Source organism: Galendromus occidentalis, unplaced genomic scaffold, assembly GCF_000255335.2.
Source record: "Galendromus occidentalis unplaced genomic scaffold, Mocc_1.1 scf7180000077524, whole genome shotgun sequence".
NCBI classification, from domain to species: Eukaryota; Metazoa; Arthropoda; class Arachnida; order Mesostigmata; family Phytoseiidae; genus Galendromus; species Galendromus occidentalis.
The window spans coordinates 1621396-1639186 of NW_003805512.1; the positions used below are offsets into that span (position 1 = coordinate 1621396).

General features: G+C 50.6%; 2 protein-coding genes across 2 annotated transcripts in view; one reads left to right on the forward strand and one right to left on the reverse strand.

Annotated features, from left to right (window-relative positions):
• LOC114828455 (glutamate-gated chloride channel-like) overlaps window positions 1-2397 on the reverse strand; it is a 42183-nt gene extending 39786 nt beyond the window's left edge. Inside the window, exons 1-5 of the mRNA XM_029112684.1 lie at window positions 2251-2397; window positions 1540-1614; window positions 1050-1247; window positions 817-979; window positions 462-728 (exon numbers count right to left, since the gene is read on the reverse strand). Of these exons, the coding sequence (XP_028968517.1) occupies window positions 462-728; window positions 817-979; window positions 1050-1247; window positions 1540-1614; window positions 2251-2397 (850 nt within the window). The remainder of the gene's footprint in view (window positions 1-461; window positions 729-816; window positions 980-1049; window positions 1248-1539; window positions 1615-2250) is intronic.
• An 11491-nt stretch (window positions 2398-13888) lies between these two features.
• On the forward strand, window positions 13889-17213 carry LOC100901367 (alpha-tocopherol transfer protein-like). The gene is made up of 4 exons (XM_003747564.1): window positions 13889-13955; window positions 15697-16276; window positions 16364-16483; window positions 16636-17213. Coding segments are annotated over exons 1-4 (954 nt in total). The 5' UTR covers window positions 13889-13953; the 3' UTR covers window positions 16888-17213.
• Window positions 17214-17791: the final 578 nt, after the last annotated feature.

Here is a 17791-nt window from a genome sequence, read left to right on the forward strand (position 1 = left end):
CCCCCCCCCCAAGGAAAATCCTGCGTACGCCACTGGCGCCCCCCCCCTTCCTCTCCTAGTGCCAGGCTCCCTAGTGTGGAGGCTGTCCATCAGAGTCAGAATAGCGATGATTAGCATAAATGCTGTTGACACGGGGAAACAAGCAGGAAGGTGAACGTGAAAGTCAAGGCTCCGACGCTAATGTAGAGTTATGGCATGTCTCGTCTCAGATTCACCTCGTGAAGGGATTTTATCCTAGTATTGAAGCTTGTCGAATTCTCAGACCGTCAAAAAGTATTATGTTCGGGAGTCGCTGTCTCTGAGTTGGTTTCCCAATAACTTCTGTGGCGGTTTCGAGGTCAATGTTGTAGTCGAGCTTAGGCATTCATTAATTATCAAGCGGAACACTTCGTTCCTCTTCCCCCCTATTTCACTCCGCGGAAGAGCAAAGCGTGATCTTGATGACGACACTTGCTATCAACTACAAACCTGCAAACTTATCCCGACGCAGGCAACAAAGCAGAACGCGTTGACCACATTCTCATTTTTCTTCCGGAGAATGGCCGCCAAAACAGCGCAAGACATTAGCCCGAGGCAGGGTAGGTAGAAAGTTAGGAACCAGCGGCGAGGCATCCTCGTAAAATGGAATATTGAAGTCACACAGGAATATTTTCCCCATTTTGTGGTGGCCACACACTGTTCTGCCTTCACGGAAGAATTGTTCAGCAAATAACCGTCAAGCTCGATTCCTTCAAAGTTGACAAAATATATTGCACGTTAGCCTGATATGGATCCGCTTCACGAAACGCATGACGTCGACAGATTGCGCAGGTTTACCTTTATGAAATACCGGGCTGCCATCGTCCCAGCTCAAGAGCATTTCGGCTATTTCTAGGGAATTCGACGATATTTTCAGCGGACATTGAGCCGAACCAAACGGAAAATACTTCGGATTCGCAGGACACGTGAGTCTGAGCGAAAGCCGAGTGCTGTGATGAACCTGGAGGGAAGAGTGTTAGGCGCGCTCGCGGTGCGGTGAACGAACAACTCATTTCAATCTATCGGTCTACCTGTCCGTTCGGATATATTCTCATCACAGCATTATCCGGGGGCGTGTGGTGAATCGGAGCTTCCTTCTCGTTCATTATGAAAACTCTGGGAACCCAGGGCGAGTTCTGCGATCGCGACGGGCTCAAGATAAGATGGTTTAAATTCGAAGATGCATTGAAGACGAGCCGCTGGTCTTTCCACCGCAGTCGGAGTGTCACCTGTGGAAATCAGCTCGCTTCTATTCTGAGCTCGTTATTTGTTCTATTTGCAGGTCGGAGCTATAAGTCCTGGGGATTCGGGGATGCAGTTTCAGCGGCAATGAACTTTTTCTGGGCAAGCGAACGTCCGAGGCCGTGCCGCAAGAGATCCGATCTCGAAAGCAAGGAATTGCGTCATGGGTTTTGCATGGTATTCGGAAGGGCACGGAGGAGAGCGAAGGCTTTCTCGTTAGAGCGGCGGAGATGACCGGAGTCGTAGAATAACATCGGAGGGTACTTCTCGTGAACTGACCTGCAGGCCAAGCTCTCTCTTGATTTCATCCAGGTAGAAGACGTCCCGAACAAAAACGTTGACTCGGACCATGATCTGCGGACAGTGGAGCATTCAATATGTTACAGCGTCTCTTTCCACAGGTTTCTCTTCATGACCGAATCCCATGACGAATACGTGATCGTCTCTCGATTCAAGGGCATGAACCGCAAGATGTGACTCCACGAAGTGAATGTTACGAGGAGTTTCCCTCAACCAGGGTCTTAACGGGCAAGAGCAATCGAATCCATCTTCTACAACGGGGAGGAGTAATAGTGTTGGAGAGGCTTCATGGAATGGAATTTCTATGGTAAACCACGGCTATCAAGGGCGGTAATTCGCGGCTGCCCATCAGAGCGTCTAGAGGAAAACCGTCGATAATTTGTGAAGCCTAGCAGTCCTCGGCATGGAATACCTCTTGATCGAACAAGAAGCCAAGATTGCTGATCACTGCACATGGATCACTGATCAGTGATCGGTAATCATTGTTGTCGGTTCATCTTATCGTTAGAATCTTTTCCATGGGACTGATGAGCTGATGAGCAACCCTTCCCCTTACCATCCATACTCTCAGACCGGCTCCTCGGGGACGGATACAACATGATCCAACATTGTGCTGAGATGCCAGGGAGACTCGTAGTGAAGAATGGTTGTTCTCTCGGTCGAGTTTTCCGCGCAAAGTGAAGCAATTACCTTTGATCTGGATGGTGGTCGTACTTCACTGTCGTAGGTGGATGAATTGAGGAGCGTCCGGAAGAGCTTTTCTTCTTCATTGTGAGCTGCCGTCGCCAACAGACAGAAAGCGACGGGAACATAAAGGCAGACACCACAACAGCGCATCTTTCGGTTTGGGACAGGTTGTCTGCCTGGTTTTCTGGTCCATGGAGAGCGACTCTCCACGAACGGGTCCATGGAATGAGAAACACATGCGCTTCATAAATATTATATAGCTGTGCGCCATGGCTGACAACATCCGCGAGTAGAGTACTCGGATAAGAAATCTGAGACGAATGAAGCTTCCGCTCATCGGGAGTCTCCAATGGCCAGAAAACGCAGACTCAGAATCCCATTCGCAATGCTATTTCTCTGACCTGTGGATCGATGGGGCAGTCGCGATCGGGAGGAATTCAAGCATAGCGCTGAAACCAAATTGTTCGCCCTGACAAAGGTCCTTTCGATAGTGGGGAAACTCATTCGCTTCGGCCTATTCTATTCAAATGGCTGTTGGCGCACGAAAAAGGCCCCCCGAGCTATAAAATGGGGACACAGTCGGTGTTGTAGCATGAACTCAGCCGGGAAACTACTTTGTGCATCTCCGTATCCTGCAAATCGAATCGCTGTCTGACAGACGCCGACGATTTCCTTGATTCGCTGGTGATCGTCTCATGAAATGGGGGCAGGGGTGAAAGTGTCCGGAGCTCTTCTGTGACCTCTGAAGGAAATGCATCCCGAACAGAAGCTTGTAGTTCCTCTGCCGAGCAAATAGGAGTGGACGCTCCATCACATTCCTCGATGAGATCAATAAGTGGAATTCTTGATGACTCGTGTCCTTGGCGATGTCTATAAGTTATGGCATCTGCCACGAATCGCGACATTCATTGAATATATGACGGCCGAATAAGTCATTATACTAAGTCATTTTCTTCCGGCATGTCATCGATGTGGTGCCGTCAGGCACTCATCGAATCAAGGATGATGCTCACTCGCCGACTGACGACTGTTCGACACGAGGCACGGACGAAAGCTGTCCGTGATGATACTTCATACACCTGGGCGGGATCCACAGATATTTCTTAACAATTATGAGATCTCGGAAGTAAATCATAGCACGGAAAAACTTTGTCCGGAGAAGCTCGACCTTGGCGACCCAGAAGCTATCCATCCGAAACCGGATGCGATGGATGCTCCTCGAACAGACGATTAATTATTAGCCCTCGGTGCCGGGCACCTCGGAGCTGCGAGCGCCAATGAATTGCCACCCCCGGCACCAGGAATCAATATTCCTACGACGAATGTTTTTCGCAAGTGCGTCAGGAACCGCGCAGTGAGAATACACTTCGAGAAGGATCTCCGTGCAGACGTCATTTCGTTCCGTATTCCGGATGCATGTAATCAGAATCGGGAGACATCCACCGTAAATAATCTTCCGCGAATCCCCCACGCAGGCCTCGAAATGAAATTGAACGTTGAGCTCGTTTTTGCCTGTTTGGAGAATCGCTGTGCGCACTCGCAAGTTCTGCGGCAAGAAGAGCTCATTCCGAGTGCAAATCCACTCGAAGGAAAACCGGGAGCTTCTCCGGCTCTGCCGTACGAATACAAATTGAGGATCGAGAGAGCTTTGATCTCTTCGACCCCTAAATGAGACGACAGTGATGAAATCCCCACCGTTACAAAATTAGTTCCCCCTCCCTCCCCGGATTCGGGAGCAGCTCTACCCTCTCCTTGATCTAAACAGGATCTCTACCGAGATTATCATCACAATAAAAACTGGGGGGGCCGTGAGAGCAACTCCAGCATATTCCCCAGGAGGACTCAACTCTCATATCGGAAGGAGGTATCGAAATTCGTTCACGCAGTCTGCGCCAGGAGAGCGAATGAGCTCGGGATCGAGAGGTAATCTTCTCTCGAACTTTAGGTTTGTGTGCACCTCGAGACCCACGACTCCTTCTTCGTTTCCGTCTCGGTAGAGTATCACTCGTCAGACAATCTGTAAGGAACAGCAGAAGGGAGTGATTCGCAACTTTCCCAGGCGACAAATTGGTCAGGGCGGAAACGAATGCTCCAAGTTGCAGCTACTGACACCGTTCGAGTCAGGGTCTCGTCCTATGGTGAGATGCAATTCCAGGAAATCACAGAAACCACGCCCCGAGCACGCTTCAGGGAACTCCGTTAGGCTCCACGCAGATGCAGAGCTCCCAGACATCTCTCATCACTGTTCACGTGGGGCTCGGCTGCTTGATTGATGTGGGTCGCCTCAAGCTTCTCCTCCGATTGATGATCCCACCCGTTCTACTACAATGCTAATAAATGGTCAGAGGTCCGACGACCGGGGTAGATGCTACCCCGCTGGTTGCTTGACCGCCCCACGTGACGCCCGGTACCGGCTGTCGTGCTCGGATCTCCGCAGAAATTTTTTGAACTTCCGATGGGGTTCGCGGTCATGCGAGCCGTCTCCGCTCGCTTGACCGCGGATCAGCAGAGTGCGGAGACCATTCCAGAGCCTCGAAGGTAGCTTGAAAAATATCCATTAGCAAGAAGTGCGGCGCTTATTAGTCTTGCAAGTCAACTTGACGTTGCAGGTCCGGTCGGCCGACAGGTCGTTGTTTCAGTCTGCAGGCTCGGTGGGGAGACTCCTGCGAACTTCTACTGAAGCAATATCTGCATTGGATCTCATGAGAAGTGATTCCTTGACGGGTATTCGCTCTGTCGGTACCATGCGGGAAACGGAGACTCCTGGCAGCGGACGTCTAATCTGGGCAAAGACAAACTTTGTCATTAATTTCTTCCGCACGGGAGCAGACTCTTAGTTTATTCTAGTGATCAGGCATGGAAGTCTCAAACCAGGTCTTCTTGATTAGTTCGAAGTTCGATGGCGCCAACGAGGGCACTTCGAGGGTGATCTCGCCCCTCCTGGGGAAGGAACGATGCTAGAATTTACCTGGTTGTCCCAATCTCGTCTCCTGCCATTGTATCATAGGGAAAATTTTTTTCGCAATCGAGAATGATTTCCATCAGATCTCGAAAGGTCCCTGGAAACTGGGGAGTTTTTGTGCTTCAATTAGTCGCCCCGTCATTGTCATTCTGTCGGCGTTCTTGTTGAGCCAAAAAACTCGGCTTGATGAACTTCGCGCCAAAATGAAGGTAGTACCTAATCCTGGGAAGAGAGGGCCCCGGCTAAACCTCGCTGGCCTCCGAGGCCCAGTAGGAAAAGCGCACACTGAGACACGCATTATTTTCGTCACACAACAATTTCCGTCCCACGGTGGTCCCGAAAAAAGACGAAGAGGACGCGAGGAAAGCGAGAACCGAGAGCATCATGCGAAACAAGACACTTCCCCCGCTTGGAGGACCTAGGACGGTACCGCTTCCGAAGCAATATGTCGGTCCCCGAATTTCTCGAGACTCTACCGAAGCCTCAGCTTGAGTTTTTCGTCGGTCAAAAGCGAGATTGCGATTGGTCTCTGAGCGAACCTCGAAATCGTTGAGCTCATGTCATCCTGATCGGACATGGAACATCGTCCCCGGTTCAATTCTATTCGCATGGTTTCAGGTTTGCCGGTCACGCCGATAACCTAAGGATGGCGCGCGAGAATCAACAAGATCCTCGGGTCCCTGGTCCCTGTTCGAAGATTTGAGTCCACTCATTTACCCAGAATGCATTCTGTCTATGATCACTCACCGAGAGTAGCTCCGGCGAGGAAGGGGCAAGCGGGTTCAGCGATTCTCTGCGGCAACCGATGGGGTTGAGGATCCGTGAATTATTTAGGCTTCTATGAATTTTCGCTCCTTTTATGGTATCCCGAGTTCTTCCGCTCGTCGGTGTCTAAGGGCGATAGGCCCCATCGGACAATGTTCTTTTCTCATCCGCGGCTCGGACACCTGGAGATCACTCCAAGGCGCGCGCTCTGAAATCGCGGAATCTCTGGCAGGCAAAACCTAGTAATCGTCAGCCACCGCTACCGGATGGTACTGTGTCTCCGACCAATTTTACACCTCCGCCCAGCGGCTTTTCGCTGCAGGGATCTGTCTCATAAGGTAGGCCTGTCCCCTCATTGGACCATATCAGACTCTCTCAAACTACGTCCATGTCGTAAAAAGCCGGTGTCGACTCGGCCATGAGCCCCGACCGCGTAGGAGCATCCTCGCTGAGCGGACTCTGGACAGGATACGCGATACCGGGTCTTATAGCACAGCGAGTTTCATTGTGGGACAGGTCCGCTCAGCAGCATTGAAATTAGATTCGAATGTCCATGATCCATGAGCGTTTCCGTCCCTTGGCGGGACTCGGACTCTCGTGAAAACTGCGGACTTACACTTCGGGCTGGAAATAGACTGTACGGAGGACGAGAGACGGACATTCAAACAGCAGGGCGCTCAGGAAACTCTGAGACAAGTGGAGAGCTTCTTTCTGCGCTTGTCCGATTTGTGAAAAACTTTAATTAACGGGTTCGGCAGCCCATGGCTCGAATCTTAGTGCTCTCGAAGTGACCGACTGAACGACCCACCGGACGGACGACAAACGGATCGACAGCGAAACTTTCCTCCGCACGTCTGCCGCTTGAGAGGTTCTTCAAAATTGTCGGAGCCAGGGAGCGGTGAGAGCTTCTGTCACGCGCGGATCTGCCACCGAAGCTCCCGATATTTCATCCACATCGGGTTCAGATAATGAGGACTCCTCGAAGTTCACCTCCCGCCGACATAAACTGCCCTATGTGGGTGAGGGGACTTGACGAGGAGGTGGATTCTGATCGTGATAAAGAGCTATCGTTTGATAAGTTTACGCTCGGATCCGATCCCGCGAGGCGCCAGGTCCAAGCCCTCCCGATCTTCTCAATCAATGCAGGCCCCTGTCAGAGTAGCCCCTCCCTGAGAAAATACATTCTGCCGGGGCCACTATCGAAAGATCAGAGGTATGTGAATGACTCGCAGGTTGCAACCCGAATAGATTAGAGCTCGGAAGGAGCTGTGATTGGATCCCCTCGACTCGAGAGGATCTCTGCGAATAGTCTCTGGGGAGCCTAGACCCATTTCGAAAGAGGACCTGAGAGAGCAAAGGACATCTGCTCGGGTCGAGTTTACTGTATCCGCGCCACCTCGCTCGACAGGCCCGGAGTCCTCCGCTTTCGCTGGAGTCCGCTCGTCCCACGCCAGGGATAATTTGTCGTCGGGGAACTTCCGCTCAGACTACTCGGATGCTGCTTGAGGAATCATCGCGCGACCTGGCTCGAAATCTCAAGTGGACTCGATTCGATTCCCAGAGCTAGAAAAGAGCTTCGGTCCCAATAAAACAATCGAGGCTCTCCATCGATGCACCAAGTTCTTCCGCGAAATATCCGAGGCCCATGCGATCCTCGCTTCGGAATAAAAAGCGTGCCTGACCTTGGCACCTGCATTGTTCGGGAAAAACTTCGTCTGCAGGAACGCGCAGCTTGCCGCAAGGAGACCGCTTCCGTGCTGACGGATCGAGAGTGATGATGAGAGGAATAATTAGCGTCCAGAGAAGGTACGGCTCCGCAATCGCAATGAGCTCGAGATATTGCGAGCATTGGAGTTTTTATGCTCCCAGTGGGAATTTCCCTTATGAAGAACTACACGTCCCTCCCGCGGTACACGCACGGAGCTCTGCATGTCCGCTCATAGCTATCTCGACCGGCACCTGCTCAGAGAATTAACGACAAATGGATCGATGGTGCGATCGAGGTGCGACGATCGGATAGACAGGATTAGGGCTGGGAGTTTATCACGGTAATTTTCCCGGAAATTCATGGTGAATTCACGGCATATTGTCCCGAAAATCACGGTGCCATAAATTTGTTCTCAATCGCATGGAGCCTTGCCCGAAGTTGCGCATCACCATTGAATATTTCCCGGGAAAAAATCTGTAAGCAGGAGAAAACGGTGTCAAGAATCTTTTTCGACGTGTTCATCGTTTATCAGACCTAACTTATCTATCTCCTCACGATACTTCAGGCATCGCTGCATCCCGGCAGAGCATGTTGTGCATAGAGAGACTGCTTTCTTCCATCGACCTATGCTCGTCACGAAGTGCGTCGGAATATAGACAAAAGACCGTTCTGCTGCGACACAACTCACGGGCACACTCAGAAAAATGGGAGCACTCTTTGCAAGGTTTGGGAATCGCAATGAGACTTCGTTCCGGACTTCGACGCTTTTTGTTGGTGGAACGCCCACTACGTTTCCGACACCGACCGCGGTCCAATCACAACAGGGTCCGGAGAATACGCAGTGGCTGCGAAGGAAGAGCGGTCCACTCAACGGCAGCGTGCACGACTTCGGTGCCGTGCACTGCGATGCATGCCACCAGCCCCTAGGCTAGTGCAGATGGAGGGCCGATCTTGAGCTTGAATCGTTGGAGAGGAGAAAAAAACAGAATTCACGGCATCTCGGAAAAAGAATCCACGGCTTCTGGCGCGACCGTGAATCCCGTGTTGAAAACCCAGTCCTAGACATTGTCCGAGGAGAGGGACCAGATTCCCCAGGCGTTTCTGCTTCCACGAGATCGCCTTCATTCCCCGATCAATGGTAGGGTTTTTCGGCTCGGAACATACCGCGCGTTGAGCTCTTCGGAGCCATGCGCGACCGCCACATGGGTAGAATCAACCTTTCTCTCTTGAATTATTGAGCGAGGCATGAGCTCCTCAACTCCGCGGAGGCGTCATCATTCAACCCGATTGCCGAGTCTGCGGATCATGGAATGTTATAATTCCCGTAAATCAGCTCACTAAAGAATGAGCTCATGAGCAACAGCCAGTAGTCCAATAGAATGGCATCGGATAGAGGTTCGCCGTAGCTTCGGCCTCATCTCATTGGGAAGCCTGCCTGAATCTTGGAAGAACCCAGTGAGCGGGGTATTGAGAAGTCACTCGTGCGTTCGCTGATTTGTTCTATGCGGAGAAATTCCGAGTAATCTCCGTCAGGGATCTGCGAGTTCGACCCACACTTACGTATATCATACAGGAAACGAATATACACGAGGTACTTGCAAGGATCGTTCTATGATGGTATGTATTCAGCTAATCGATTGACTTTGAGATGAGAGAGTCTCGATGGTACCCTTGCAATCAGCCAGGAAGTTTAGCGAGACTCCCGACAGAGCGATCGGTAAGTTTCTCGGAGATTCTCCCCCGAGTATATCTGCGGAATAGTCGCGGGGGTCCAGATTATTCAAGAGCGATACTCAACCGGATGACGTCTTGCGCGACGAGGAAGCAATGGGTGCGGGTTCGACTGATTTCCTTGGAGTCGGAGCAGGAGGCGAATCTCCTGGAGACCGGAGCCAGTTCGCGCTCATGATGTCGGTCAATCGCCGCAAGGATCAGCAAAACGGAGGTATCTCTTGGGAGACGCTTGTCCTGCTTGAAATCATGAGAAGGGTTTCCTCTCAAGAAGACATTACGTCCCGACAATGCTCTGGGCTCTGGGTCGTCATGGTGATTCTCGATGCTCAATCGGGATACCCTTATCCTCTCTGATAGAGGGGCTTCCCGAACTCCAACTTTGATGTCCCGTGGAATCTGTTCTGAGTTCCTGAGTGAGCTCGCGCAACAATCCGTCGGCCATTCCTAGGCCAGATAACGGGGCTTCGGAATCCGAGCTGACCGGTTTCGCTAGCTCTGTCGGGGAAGATTCGCTGGCGCATCTAAGTCGTGGTTTGGGGTGCCCCACCATGAGAAAGAATACGTAGTAGTGGTAAAAAATCGCGGCCGCCGACATGATGAATTATAAGAATTTTCTCTCAGGGAGACAGAAATGAACTACGTTTAATCATCGCCAGCCAGACCGCCGCCGATTGAGACTTGTCGGAGCCGAAGAATGTCTCGAGTATCGCTTGCCGATGCTGAAATACAATCAGCGATTCCCTTCGTGTTAGAAATCGAACCGCTTGGAATTATGTCGACGCGGGCTCTTCCGATGCCAGTATTCACGGATTGACAGCCGAAACTCTGAAGAGGTCGGTAGGATGTTTCACTCTGTATCGGGCGACATCATGCTGGGAACATTGTTCGACCTCTCCTTTCTCGGCGTAATCTACCGCAAATGCCGAGGGTCAGCATCCTGCCTCGATAGAGCGATATGCATCAAGTTTGAGAGGGAGCTGCGACCCCGGTCATTGTTTTCCTCCTGTGATTTAGGTCTAGGATATTGCCTTGAGACTTATCGGGGAACTTTTTCTCTTTTGGGGCCTCTCCTTACCTCCATCATCAACAAAACTTTCGAGTCTGCGTGATGTCCTGTTTTTGTCGCGAACTCTGCGAGGTCTTCTTCGACGTGATCTCAAAGATCGCTATTCCGTAATCTTGAGCACGCAAACACGCAACAATCCATCCATTACTTCATGGACTATCTGGCAAACGTCGAACTTCCGGCCACGCATTCTTCTTTTCAGTTGCCAACGTTTACTAAGGAATTCTTCAATTCTTCGATATCTCTCGTTCTGATTTTTCGTGTCTCTCTCCGCTCCCGTTAGTCTGTACCACCCGGTGCTCTGCTCATCTGCGGTGCACGCACGTTGCCCCGAGAATGACGTAAACGCGATAATCTCTGGGTTGATGAGATTCTGTTGATTTGCCGGAATGGATGGAAAGAGTTTCCTTGTGCGTTTCCTCGGCCAGAAGAGGATCTCCTTCGTCGAAACTCATCCGACGAAGTATCGGAAGCCTGCCCATTCACAGCTCGCACTGTGAATGTGATCGGCTGCTCAGCGTTCAATCCCCCCTGACGCTCGCTTCAGGACGAGTTCTGCGTTTGCCCCAGGAGATATATTTTTTTAAGCTAGGAAGCGCCAATTACCATCGGAGCAGCGCAAGCATAAGACTTCTTTTGCCTTCGAAGTTTCCTCGTCGGATTTGCGTGGTGGGACTGTTTCTGCATATTGAAGTTCTCGCATTCAGAGCATCCCGCCGGGCAAGGAGAATCGAGGCTACCCGTTGAGACCGCGCACAGTGGATCAAAATGAGTTTCTAGGTGGACAAAATTATTTTCCGTGAAATTTCGCTTTGCGAAGTGTCTCCGAGTCGGGATATACAAGAAAAAACTGACCAATCACGGTTTAGGCGATCATAATACATTATGTTATTTCTTAGAGTCAATAACAGAAATCACTCGAAGAGTCGCTTGAAATCTCCGTGTCATCCGTACATTCTGTGCTTGAAGTGTCATCATTGACTTCCGAGGACCCGACTTCAATCTCTGGGTCGACCCTCAGTGAAGCTGCTACTTCTGGGTCAACGCTCGATGACTTTTTCTTCAGGGGTTCTCGAGTTTACCGCACCACTAGGAGTATGAATGCGAACTTTGCTTACACGAGCGGATACCGTTGTTGCAGTTCGCGCATGTGCTGCCGTTATCTGCACATTGACGTGCAAACCGCGAACGTCCAACGATGGCGTCCAATAAAGGAATTCGGCGTTTTATGGTCTCTGTGTCTCCAAGGAATTATGCTTCTCATTCGTGAATGGAGATTTTCATGGTGACGAAAATAAATTATTATTCGGTAACCGGGTAAACCGGGTGACCATATTTATTTCCCTGATTGCCGGAGGTCTGATGAGTGTCCCAGACTTGACAGCTCCAAGGGCCGCGAGGGGACACTATACTTTTGGTATCGCGAAGTTTGACAAAATTCGGAAGAATCCATGAGATCCTTCTAAGCAACCTCAAACATGTCTGATCCGGTCTGAATCTCGTTCAAACTTAAGATCCGGACGAGAACTGAGCTAGGAACAAACCTCCATCCGCGCCGGAAAGGGTGGAGTGGCTTCGTTTTTGAAATTCATTGATGAGAGGAAAAAGAGTCACATGATGCCCGAATTCCAACTTCTGATTCGGTAGTTGTGTATTCCGTAGCAGCAGCAGGAAATTCCGAGATCTCTATGGTTTTCCGACTTCCAGACATCGCTCTTCATGCCGAGCTATTAGTTGGTACGAAACATTCGAAATGACTTTTGTCCACCTAAGAACTCATTTTGATCCACTGTGCCGCGTCGGAAAGTAGAAAATAGTCTCAGTCGCTCGCCCGGACCCTGATGTTCTACCACGACACTCCCTGGTTGGAATCGTCTGAGGACTCCACATCACTACCTAGAAGAGGGGCGAAATCCCAGAATCCGATCGCACTCGGTCAATTGGAGATTCTCAGTATCAGCTTCGAGACACCAGATCGAGCCTCCACGCCGACTAGATTACGAATCGAACCCCGGAACAGCTTCGATCGCGGGTCGTCTGCAAGAAGGAGAGTTCTTGAATTCCCCGCAGCATTCGAATTTCGCTCCGAGAATGCGACTTCATGTGCTCGTGAGTTTTAACTTTCATAACCGTGATGATAAATATCAAACACGTTCTGGCAGACGTGAGCTCCATCTCCAGCTTCAAGGATCCAGATTTCATCGCGGATTCTCGAGTACCTTAGGACCGCGCATCCAATTATGTAGAGTCGAACTCCAGAACTTCGTGACAGAACACGAATATTCCGCAAGAAAAAAAATCCGCCGACGATTCTTCGGAACTCGTTGCACCCGATGAACACTGACGTCAATGGATTTCTGTCCGCTCCTCGCGAGAAGACAGATTTGTGTCTTAGTGGAAGAAGTCGTTGTCCATCCACCAAAGTTTGAGTACAGTTGTCCCCGCTCCGGGAATCGGAATTCCGGGAAGACCCGAATAAAAATAGATGGCGAATGTTTCGATTTCGGAATTGTTTCCATGAATTTCGAGGGAATCGGTCGAATTAAGCAATGTCGGGAACGCGGAAGATCTTCGAACGCAGGCTCGGTCTCGGATGACCATACACTGGGGATTGAAGGCTAGTATGGGTCGGAACGAGTCAGGCTCATGAAAAAAAGAACATTTATAGTGCTGAATGAGCCTCATTGACCGATGTACCCGTACGCGCTCCCCATGGGAAGCTATTTCCGAATGGCGTGCTCCAGGCGGGTGCATGCGCTTCCAAGGTGGGGGACTCCGCCTACTTGTTAGAACTTTATGCTTCGCTTCGTAGCAGCGGAATTCCCATTTTCCTCCTTAGCTTGGGATCGCGGCATCTCTCGTCTACGGCGACTCGGTGAACCTTTTCTCAGCACCGTCCGGCTGCGGAATACGGAGCCGAAAGATGATGAATGATGATCAAGGGATACCATCACTCCGAAATCCGTCGGCAATCAACTTCCGCGGGTCGATGAAGAGCCGGGGAACGACTGTCGAGACCGGGGTTATAACTCTCGGATTGAGGATAAGCATCCTCAGATCGGCTCCGGGGCTGGGGTTAACTCACCTGGGGTGACCCTAGCTGATGAACTGTATTTACTGAAGGATCACGTGAAAAATCGAAAAATGCGCTCCGGTGCTGGAGTCAGGGGTAGAGTGAGCCTTAGCTGAAAACAATCAATTTTGCAAGCCGCCTCTTTCCCGCAGAGGCTTTGTACGACGGCGAGGATGAGCGAGATTGTGGTGCAGACAGTAGTGCAACCGCTGAGAAAACGATATCGGAGAATACCACAGAGGAAAGACAGAAGATTCCATTACCGGGATATGCGAGCGGGTCTTCTCTCGCCCATTCCGTTTTGCTCGCGTGTGTCTTTTAGAGATCACATCTGTCGATACACAGCTATAGAACACGAGAAGAGCTATTACCCAGTAGAGAGTTCAAACACGGCAACTATGTGAGTACTCTACTATACACTTCATGAGCCGAGGTCTATCACGATTTGTGCTTACGTGAGTTGTGCTTGGACGCCGTGTGAGTTCAAACCGATTCCGGTGCGGAGATGATCGCATCGGAAAATTATCGGACCCTTGTATTCGGGTCCGACTTCTCGTGATGCTGCGGGTCAGAAACTATTCTTCGGAGTCTCTATCTTACTCGCCCTACCCCGCTGTTTCGCGACTCTGGCGTCGGGTGATGCCTCCCGGTGCGAGCTCAATCCGAATCATTACGTATGGGAATCGGGATGGCTAATTCCCATCATTCGGACCTAGCCAAGCCAAGGAATGCATCCCTCCCATACAGAAGACCAGCCAGCAGTGAGTTGATAGAGGATCACCACCTCCGAACACCGATAAGTAATTCGAAGGCTAGGGACTCTCGATTGCTGTACCCGAAAGTCCGAATGAAGGGTACGGTGCAAGTTTCATGATCAATAATGTTCTCCGAAGCCCCTCGACTCATGAGTGACGATTTCCAGGCGCGGTCGACTCACAACATGCTGCGCATGACTGATGAGCTCGACTCAGTTCATGCGTGACTTTTTCCTGCACCGATCAGAGATCTGGGCCCCCGCATGTTCCCTTGCGAGCTGAATTACACCACCGTTTGCGAGTGGTCTTGAACTTCTCGATGAGTTTTTTTCTCGAAGAGATCAGATCGGCGGGTGAGATTAATTCGGATCGCATGGGAGGGCCGAACGGAAGGCTTGATTCGTTCGCCTTGAATCAATGAAAACGTCGAGTCGGACGATCCCGAGGGTTGTGATCCCCGCTGCTTTCACCGGATTCTTTTGCACCGCATCCGGCGACACACGGTCGTGACGAGAAGAAACAGTAAAGTCCTGCAATCTCATGTATTGTATTTCTGGATGCGTTTTGTTGTTTATCACTATCTGAATGCAACCTCGGTATCATCAGATAAATGAATTAGCCTTCGAGTAAATGCTAGTTACATGTGGAGACATGGAGGGCCATTGACATTGTCATTATCTCGGATCAAAAGAGCATTCAATAATCTTGGAAGAGAAGCGTCCCGTCGAGAGCGAAAGGCAGTGTTATGTTACACAACCTCGACATTTTGCTAGAGCTCGTCTCATGGCGCGAAGGTGTAATCGCCCCGAGGCTGAACCTGTGACGTCAAAGTCTCATTTTCTCGTGTCCACCTCACGGACGCTAAATCAAAACAAGCCTCGGAATCGAGATTCGGGTCCGAAGATCTTCGGAAAAGATCAGCGGCAGCCGGGCAGCCTTCGACAATCGGGCCGGAAGTTCTCCTCCACTCTAATCGTAGGAATCAAAGTTCAGAAGCCCATGTAGCCGCTCGACAATATCGAGCTTGGGATTTTGAGATCTTCGGTTCATAAAGCCAGAGATGTGCATATACCGACTGTGAGCGAAGTCTGTGAACGGTTTCTGGTGGAAACCACTGAGGCGAACGAAGCCCTCTGTTGTCTCGCGTCCAAGCAGCTGATGAAAGTGGGATGGGTGCTCTGAGCAAACGGAACTCACTCAGTCGAGTTTTTCTGTTTGCGCAAGCGCTCGTCTTGCAGCCGAAGTTGACTTCGTCTCACAATAGGTGCAACCGTTGTCGCAACGAACGCGCGGAATTGAGTAACTATGCTTGTCATCACTCTCGCGGAGGAGCTCGAATTTTCTAGTGTGTCAGATAGAACAAAACATTCTTCCTTCGCGTTTCAGGAGCAACAAAATGATTGATTTCGAGTTGGAGAAATTCAACATTCGTCGCTGGAGAGAAGAAGCAGGTTTCGCAGAGAGGGCAAGGGACGACCTCGGAGAAACTGAGGAACTGAGGAGAGAAACTCTCGAAGAGTTCAGGGCGCTCCTCAATGAGCAGGGCGAGTTCGTAGCTCGAATCGAAGATGATTATTTGCTACGGTTCCTACGAGCGAAGAAGTTCGACGTCGACAAAGCTTTCCGTCTGCTGCGGCAGTACTACAGGTGCCGATTGATATGTCCAGAAAAATTCTGTCCGATCGGTCTCGGACCGAGAGATATCAAACATCTTTACGACTTGAGAATGGGAATGCTTCTGCCCTATCGCAATCCATATGACGGCACCGCTATCATTGTGATGCAATTCGGGGACTGGACCCCGGAATCGGGTTACGATCTGATGGACACGTACACTCCAGTCGCTCTTGCATTCGACTACGTGTTGAAAAACCCGGAATGTCAATTGAACGGTTTCAGAATCATTTTCAATTTCAAAGGTCTTGAATTGCGTTACCTGAAATTCCTCCAGCCTGATGTCGTGAGGGTGAGTTCCGGAATATTCATCATCGTGCTCGCGATTCATTGGCCGGGGAAAGGCGACACTGATATCGAAGTCATTCGTGTCTCTCAGGCGTTGATGACTTGTTGTCAAGACGGCTATCCTGCTCGCTTCAAAGGTGCTCATATCGTGAACAACTCTTACATCTACAACATTATCTGGGCGTTCGGGAAGCCATTCCTCAACCAGAAGGTAGGCAGACGGTCGAATACGCTGTTTTGTTTCTTATGCTGCCGGGAAGACAAGAGAAAAAAAGCAAGAGTGATGCTCCCAGCGAGTGGGCACAGACCCGCGCAGGCTTTCTGTGGACAAATACGCAATCAACGAAACATGTTCCAAAACAGGTCCGCGAGAGAGTGCAACTCCACGCTAGTGACATGAGCTCTCTTCACGAGTGGATATCGCCCGAAATTCTCCCAGAAGACCTGGGTGGAAAGGCCGGCAAACTCACTCACCACTGGCTCATGGATGAGATGTACGATCGACACGACGAATTCGTCAAGAACAGTTACTACGGTTACAGGGAGGACGCAAACGGGAATTCAATCGACTTCACGAAAGATAGAGAGAAGAGCAGACAAGATGCCATAGCATGATTGAACGTCTAATGTCCCCTTGAAGGGAAATATTTTTTGCTCCGGTCGAGGGTGTCAGCGTCCCAGGAGGGTGAATTGTTCTCAAAAAAGTCGGTAGCGTCCCACTCACTAGCATTAACAGCTGAGCGCGAGCCGGATGCTCGTACAGATCTTATACCGTATATTCATGCATAATATATATTATCTATGCTTACGTCGTGCATAGAGACGGGACTAGGAGCTTCACCATGAGAGGGAACCTCTTACAATATCGTTCTGGACATATCATCGGCTGAATCTTTCATTGAATTTATGTTCCTTGAAATAAATCCGCCGGAGATCCGTCTGTTCCTATATTTTCCACTCAATCCACCGCTTCTATCGAATAATATCGAGCGGTGAAGAGCCTAATTGACGCGGGAGGCGCACGAGAGCCTCTCCGGAGATTTCCGGGGGAAAGATGACTTGTGATAGGCACGCACAGTTGGACGAAACCTAAAAAGGGGCGGGGCAATCAATGAGCTCGGATAGAAGTTCAGAGCGAGCGCCAGCCTCTTCCAGAGACGAGTTCCTGACCCTCCATATGCGCTGCGTTCAGCGGATTTCGCGGTTTTGCTGGCTCAAGGGAAAGTCGACAACGCCTAGGATCCAGGAGTCAGCAGATTCAAGGCGATGTCTGATCGAATAACAAGCTTCGGGGACCCGCCTGAGATCCGAGATAGTGGTCATGAATGCGCGTACAATGCGCGCGCGATTTCTGGAGCGCGAGCCGCTGGAAGGCTGAAAAAGATCGCCTCGGAAAACTCGCACATGGTCGCTCGCAGTGCCTTCCACTGCGCTGATCCGGTCTCCGTAGGAGGTAAAACAGCCATAGAGTAAACTGAAACGACGATCCTACTCTACTGATATTGCGTCATAGATCCGG

Coding starts and splice junctions, on each gene's coding strand:
- LOC100901367 (XM_003747564.1), top strand. Junction 16,277..16,363: donor TCCAGCCTGATGTCGTGAGG/GTGAGTTCCGGA, acceptor CGTGTCTCTCAG/GCGTTGATGACTTGTTGTCA. Junction 16,484..16,635: donor AGCCATTCCTCAACCAGAAG/GTAGGCAGACGG, acceptor GTTCCAAAACAG/GTCCGCGAGAGAGTGCAACT.